Here is a 7,812-nt window from a genome sequence, read left to right on the forward strand (position 1 = left end):
TCAGCAATTTTCAGGAGCATCCCTTTACTTTATGACAACACTGGTAAGAACAACGATCCCATCACCAAGCGTTAACCTTCCTGGCAGCTGTTCAAGGTGCTTCATCTCCACTCCGCACAGATGGATTGCCCCTGGCCTGTGACTGAGGCACGTAAGGCGCAGTGCAGAAGTACAACAGTTCAGACACTAGAGGACAGCCTGTTCATTTGACTGAACCTCTAGATTTGTAGTGCAGGTTCCACATAGTCTCCTTTCTCTTGCACTGGAATTCAAGTTTGTAAGCTGATGAATCCACTTTCAGAAAGCTTCTCTTCAGCTTAAACTAGGTGACGTTTTTTTCTCCCTTCTACATAAGTCTCAAAGCGTTGCAAGAATTCTTGAAAATGAGATAATTAACGTCAGTACTGTCTGTCCAACACCGAAGACAAGAGCTTCTAAGGGAGCCATATTCTTTCCTGCTACCCTGTAAATTCCAGCTACTGCAGCACCTAAGAATCACAAGAAAAACAATGATCAAATCACAGAAAAAGCCAAGGTTGAAATACATGACAAGTTATTTACTGTGTCTACGCATCAGCTATTTATAGAGCATTACCAAGCACTGTATTACTTCACAGCACTATAGAATTATGAGTTTTGCTTGTATTTTCCTAGTTATGCAAGTTCTTCAGGAATGACTTTTCCCAACTGAATGACTAACTTTTCCAAGATTCAATTTTCTTAAAGCAAACCAATCTCACCATTTCCCTCCAGACATCTTCAAGTCTTTTTTTTTTTTTTACATTTTTACCTTCTCATTTGAAAAGGTAGCAAAAAACCTCCTCTAAAACTTGAGCTGAGTCCAAAGTGTGGTTTAACAGTTCTCGTATAGGCAGGGAGAAACAACCGTAAAACTACTAGTGTCTACAAAATAGCTGTAAACACACATCTATCAGCTCCGTTTAATATATCAGCTGAATAACCTCATCGTGTGGTGTCAGCTTTGACTTAAAACTCCTAAGTTGTTAACAACTGCTTAGCAAATCAAGCAAAACATGAAAAATATCAAAGTATTGCATTGCTATTCATGAATGTGTATGAAAAGCTACCACATTTTAAATGATAGGCACGAGTTTCGCACTGTCACTAACAGGAATTGTCTGCTGATGTGATCAAAAAACCATTAGTAAAACGGAAATACAGCAAGTCCCAACAGATTTGCTGAAAGTACAGTCTATATCCAAATCACCTGACAACTTAAAAGTAACACCTCATTTTTATAAAAATTTCAGGAAGAGTAGCATTCACTAATAATTGTGACCATAACCACATTTACGAACTATAAATCAACCTGTTAGGTGAGTAAGTTTTGGGTTTTGTTTGTTTGTTTTTATTGTTGCTTTTTAAAAAAATATTCTTTAAAGTATATTTTGGCAGAAATATCTCACCAGAAGGCCAGCATTATGACATTTCCCTCAGTTACCTTGCGTAAGCTTTTCTATTTGTTCCTTGACTGTCTGCTGTCAAAATATAAAAGAGGTCCTTCAGACTGAGCCCAGTATTGACATTCAAGTTATTTTGGTGAATGAACTCAGTGAATTCAAATCAGACAAATTGAGATACCAGAATTTGATGCTATTAGGTAATCAATAACAAATTTTTGGCTTCTTGAGAAAACACTGAGATATTCTGGAAAACATCAATAATAAAAGCATTAGAATTTGGTAGCCTGATAATTATGTATTTCTACTCGAATAACAGTGTGCAATACAGCCTGTAATACATAACCCAGCACAACTGGCATAGGGCCAAAGCATACAATAGGCTGCCAGCAAGGGAATTGAGAATGTCACCAAAAAGGAGAGTGCTTGGGGAAAGGAGGAAGAACAGACCATTCTGGATTAAATCCTTGCCTCAAACTGCCTGACATTTATCTGTTCTTGATTTCGGGTGGGGGTTGGTGGGGCTTTTTTCCTGCTTTTCTATATGCTGGTTAAAAGATCCCAGAGGGCTCGAAAGTTTGAAAGATCCACTTGAGCAAAATTAGACTTTTATTACTTTATAATCTATTCTGCATTCATTCACCTACACAAACGATGCAGAGGACTGAAAATAGAAGTGAGTTTACCATTTCAATTTCTGAAACACCAGACCAGGCATATCTGAATGACTAAATACTTGAACTTGCATCCTAGTTTGCAGCACAATAGCTATTAAAATCCTCCCTTTAATGTTTTGTCAGCATAATTTGCCTTCAGAAGCACCTCAGACAGTTTCTTTTGGTACAAAACAACGTAGTGCAGTCCAGAAACAAAACCACCTGAAAGTAAGAGTATTTGGCAAACAAAGTGGCAATGCTCAGTGCAAAACCTTTGGGAACAGCAAAACAAGTCTACAGGCTAAGCTTGGAAAAATTCTTTGGTGAATTTACACAAAAACAGTACTGCTTACATGTTAAGTGTTTTGACCTGTAAAATCAGATGCCAGATATACAACTGTGTTGCTCCTCTTTTTATGCATAGATAAAAGGCACAGAGTACTTTCATTTGAGAAACACTGAACCACAGAATACTGTAAAGGCCTCTGCTTGACTATTCCAGCATGACATTTCTTATCTTCTGTTCTGCAGAAATGCTCGTGCACAACTGACCTTGTAACAGGGCCATTGCCATTTTAACCATGGGACAAAAATCAGCATAACATTTAATTAAGGCACCCAGCTGGTTCCACCTTAGCAAAAAAAAAAAAGCTAGCGTTATACTGAACTATATTGTTAAATGACAGAAATTCTATGCTGAGAAATATACAGCAACTAAAACAACTTTTGAGGAAAGTCTTAATGAAACTTAATGAAAACTGCACTTTTACCTAACCTTGAAAACCAACAGGCAATAAGGACTTTTCAGCAGCAATAAATAATCTGTCACAAATCCTCCATGGATGTGTCCAAAGCTGAAGTGATACCACTATTTTGATAATCACCAGAAAAACAGGAATGGAAGGCAGTGAAGCTCGTCTACATTAAGAGGTTGCTAGATTTATAGCTCCTTATGCTGAAAGGCCTTTCAAGTTACACTGTCTTGTCAACAACACTGAAGATCTTTAGGCAGAAACTACTGCTCAGGTTAACACAGACCCTGTTCAATCCATTGATTTTAATGTAGAGAACTCCTTACCGGCATTGTTTCAGACAAAAAAGCACAAGCTTCTTCCCTATAGAAATAATATTCACTATTTCTTTTACACCCCCAAAACAGAAAACTCACCATGCTCCTATTTGCTTGGGAAAGCTACTGTATTCTCTTTATAAGTTAAGTAAGTGTAGCTGGATATGACAATGCCAAAAACTGAATAAAAATGTCCTACTGATCTTATGGGACATGTTTCAGTATTGACATGGATAATGGAATTTCTTAGGAAAGATGGAAAAAACCCCATTATCTGACACCAAAACCTCTGGATGAAAACTACTAAGCAGCATTTCCTTAAAACATTCTTGGCAACATCACTTGTGTGCCATACCTGGCCAAGTGCAACCCTCCTGCACTTCACTGCACAAAGTACTCCTGCTTTCTGCAGCGCTGTGACGATGAGTACAGCCTTCGACTACAGCTCTGTGAACCTTTCAGCATGCTGCTCTAACAGGAACATAGCATTTCATCTGTGGATACAATGCCGAGAAATAACACGTGTCCAAAATGTATCTTCAGTGGTAGGCGGCAGAATAACATCATGAGAAACCAACAGATGCCTTTGCCAACCGGCATTTTACCTAGAACAGAACAGTTCTGGTGTGGTTTTTTTTTTTCTTTAAAAAAATAAGAACAATGAGTCCAATGGCATTCCTCCCTTTCCTCCGTACTCCAAATAAAGCAGAAAATAAACTTATGGCCAAGCCAAGACTGGAAAGTTCTTTCAAATTCATGAACCGAGTGTAACTTCTCGAAACAAACAAGAAAATTAATTTTCTTAGCTGTAAATCACTACAGTGCACCTTCATTTCTTGTAAAAGGGCAACATCCTACCCAGCTGCAATATAAAAGCTTCCAGCAGGCCCAAGGAAACTAGCAGGAAGTCAGCCTTCCAACCAATGGAATCTGGTCCTCATTTTCACATGAAACTCATGGCTTTAAGGATACTAAGAGGCAATCTTGATCACAAACATTTGACAAAAGAGTCTGCAACAAGTATGGTAGGACAGGACTGGTCTTCCTGATCCTCAAAATATATTACCTGCTCAGCATACTCCTTTTGAACAGCTTGATACCCAGTGTTTCCAAAAAGAAAGAGTAGGATTTCTGCACTCCTCTGACAATTTGTAGTATTTTATCTTTGCATAATAAAAGAGCAACTCAGCTGTCACTAACATTAAGACAGCTATATATCTAAGACAAAATCCTTAACAATTAACAAATCACAAAAAAGAGGGTTTTTTTCTTTTTAAAAGTTAGACATAAAATAAGAAAGAAAAAAAAGACAGACTTACTGGTTATCATTGCTCCAGTTATAGAACCCAGAAATCCAATGCTGACCACAATGACAGAGATCAGCCTCCCCTGCCTATGCCTCTGCAGCATCACAAACATTAATACTCCCACAGCACCATGGACAAAGAGAGAGGAGAAGAGAGCCCAGAGGAAAACCCAGTACCACATCTCTGAAAGAAAGCAGTCAAATAAAGGGTTAATATTTCCAAAACAATAACTTTATAAGTAAGAAACTTCAAAACAGTGCATGCAATCAACAGTGAGAGAAAAGTAATACTGATTTCCATCTTGAAAAGAATCAATGTGACACCACCAGCATATGCTCAAGACGCTTTCCCCCTTGTAGCAGCCTACCATAAAGGAATAACCTATTATGATCAGAAACTTATCAAAAGGATTCTGGCACAATTCTTGATTCAGATGTATTATTAGAAGAAGTCCATCATACTTTTAGTGGTTTCTTTAGATAACATTAATTGGAATTTCTTATTAAGGATAATAACTGCTCCAGAATGAAATATTATCTGAAACAAAGACTGAACCAGAAAAAAAGTCAGCAATTGTGGTTTTGGTGGGGTGGTTTGTTGTGGTTTGCTATTGTTGTTTTGTTTGGTTAGGTTTTTGCTTTTGGGGTTTCTTTGTTTGGTTGTTTTTGTGGGTTTGTTTTGTTTTGGGGTTTTTTTAGCAAGAAGAGACAGCATCAGGCAACATCAAATAAGAAAACTGTGATTAAAGAATTCAGTTTAGCTACCCAGGAGGTGTAAGACTGTGTTCTATCTAATTAGCTCCAAAGGCAAAAATAAAACCACTACAATTTTAACAACAAGTTTTAACATGTCTAACTCCTTGCTTCTTATTGCTTAGCACAGAACTTCACAGAGACAGGTAGTCACTATCATTTAGATTCTTAGGATCTCTTGTCCTTGCTTAGTAACGTGTGGAGTACAGACATTTCTCTGAAGAATGACACGCATAATTATTACCTTCAAAGAAAACAACAGGAACCATCAGTGAAACTACAAAAGCATTTAAAAGCGTTTCTCATTTGGTAGTACTTTTCTAAAAACATTTACTATAACTCAAAAGTGTGAGGAAATGCAACAAAAGGGAAGGGGTTTTTGTTTGTTTGTTTTCCTAAGTCAACTACAATGGGGATAAATCATCACAAAATTCAGCAAATTGAGGCATGTTTTCCTGATGCGCATAATCCCATTAAACTGTCATTAATTCAGTTTTTGCTGCAGTTCCCAAAAAAAAAAACCAAAAACCAACCAACCAAACAAAAAAAACCCACACACCCCAAACTGAAACAAACCCATACAAAAAACCACAAACCAACTTCCTTACAACAGCAAGATACTTATTTATGAGGTGAACCTGTACTATTGCAGCTTGACACACAGTCAATTTGAGCAGAAATAGGGCCCAATTAGCTAACTTACAAATACTTAGCAGCTCAAATAAAATATACTGTGAAAAGATGCTGGAAAAGAATAGTTACCGGACAATAACCACAGTCCTTTGAGTCCAGTGTCAATACTGTATGTATACCCATAGCACAAATACAGTTTAAGCTTTTTCATTTAGCAGTACTTAGAGCAGACACAACCCTTCCTCCTTCATACAGACATAAGACTAAACTCTGTCATAGGACTTACAATTCCCCTAAATCATGGTAACCAAAAGGCTCTCAAGAGAGCAGCGAGGAAGGTGGGTGGCAAATCTACATTCAGTTAAGATTAACAGCTGTAGTTGAAGATGTAGCTTCTCCTTCTGAGTGTCTGGATATATGCCTACGTATATTGAGGGAGGCTGCAAGCAGCACCCCTGAGATCCTCCATCCCTCCACCCCTCGCCCCAAGTTGGGTCTCAAGTCTTTGCAAAAGGATAACGACCACAGTACCATTCTACTAAATCATTCTCAGAAGCTACTGAGGCAGAACAGTGGCAAGAGTGCCAAGTATTCCCTCTACAAATACCTGACAAACCCCCGCGCTAACATTAAGAAAGATTGACTGATTGCTGGTCTAATCTGCCATGGTCGTGGGAGAAGAACCTCTCCTGCAGTGCTAACAGGCCTTGTCTCTTACCAGCACAGTTTGGGTGTTAACCACTTTTTGTTTGGTCTTATACTTCCAGTAGAAGAAAATAAGCAAGGAGATCAACCAAAGGATCTATCAATACAGAACCTGGCAGCCCTGCTAGACCCACAGTTTGACCATAGATAAATAAGCCTTAGGAGATTGGGAAATAAGTTCCCTGCAAACATAAATCACATACAACTTTGGGCAGGAAAACCCTGTCAGGAAGGAACACTAATTCTAGCATACATCAGAAGAGGTACCACGGAAGACCCTTTCACTGCAAAACGTCACAAAAACAGATTCTTAGCAGCTCAAAACACTATTCTATCAAAAATGATAAAAACTAAGCTCCTCTCCCAGGAGGGATCATTTTCTTGAGAACCAAGCAGACTGTTAGCAGACACTTAAACTTTAGGGGTATGGACTGAGCAGACTATAGTTAACCAATAGACCGAATAGGTCCTCTCATCTAACTGCTTTAGCAACACTGGCACTGAACACACCCACAAGGTCTGTGTTCTGCTTTACCATATGAATAACCATGAAGCACAAAAGTTAAAGAAAATCATTCTAATAGAGTAATTAAGAATGTATCTAGGAGGCAAGAGCACAATTTTCATACCACTCTGATTATACCGATAGGCAAAACAAAAAGTAAGAGAGGCCTGGACCATCAGGACAGAGTCCTGATGGTGTTGACCCAAACTTTCATTTCTCTTGACAAAGATGGATGCAAGTGATGAAACATCAAGTACCAAAAAAGTGAGGGTCTCTTGCAACATTACTAAGGATAACCCCAGTGACAGACTCTGAGAATGCGTACTTCAAACCTGCAGTTGAAGAAAATCCTTTGTTCTTATGTAAAGCTACATGACAACGGCAGGCTTCCAAGACTGCCAAACACTCCGTAACTATGCCAATGGTGCATTGATTGGTATTATCCCATCATCTCTTCCGCAGTCTAAAAATAAACTTCTGGGAAGTTATCCATGCTGTTGTGGATACTGAATTCAGGCAGATATCAACTGACTTCATAAAACTGCATCAGGCTGAGACAAACTTGTCCCCGTTTAACATAAAGCCCAAGAACAGAAGACTCTCTTATTTCAGGTGAGAGGGGACCAGTGATTACAGCAGCCTACTCAGCAGCCAGCTACTCTGAAGTGAACAGCCATCAGGTAGATACACTCTGGGGTGGAGAAGCAAAGCCCTTGGTATTGTCTCTCTGCAAATGTATCTGGGGGACAGTCCCAGGACACTGA

The 7,812-nt window shown here is 38.7% G+C and overlaps 1 protein-coding gene across 1 annotated transcript; it reads right to left on the reverse strand.

Annotated features, from left to right (window-relative positions):
* Positions 1-357: 357 nt before the first annotated feature.
* Positions 358-4,634, reverse strand: TMEM170B (transmembrane protein 170B). Its single transcript, XM_010153450.1, has 2 exons — positions 4,466-4,634; positions 358-488 (listed from the first exon to the last, which is right to left on the reverse strand). Exons 1-2 carry the CDS (start codon positions 4,632-4,634, stop codon positions 358-360), a joined length of 300 nt encoding a protein of 99 aa, XP_010151752.1.
* Positions 4,635-7,812: the final 3,178 nt, after the last annotated feature.

The sequence above is a fragment of the Eurypyga helias genome, unplaced genomic scaffold, assembly GCF_000690775.1.
Source record: "Eurypyga helias isolate BGI_N326 unplaced genomic scaffold, ASM69077v1 scaffold5736, whole genome shotgun sequence".
Classification (NCBI taxonomy): domain Eukaryota; kingdom Metazoa; phylum Chordata; class Aves; order Eurypygiformes; family Eurypygidae; genus Eurypyga; species Eurypyga helias.

Coding starts and splice junctions, on each gene's coding strand:
- TMEM170B (XM_010153450.1), bottom strand. CDS start 4,634: ATGTGGTACTGGGTTTTCCTCTGGGCTCTCTTCTCCTCTCTCTTTGTC. Junction 489..4,465: donor AACTGGAGCAATGATAACCA/GTAAGTCTGTCT, acceptor TGTGATTCTTAG/GTGCTGCAGTAGCTGGAATT.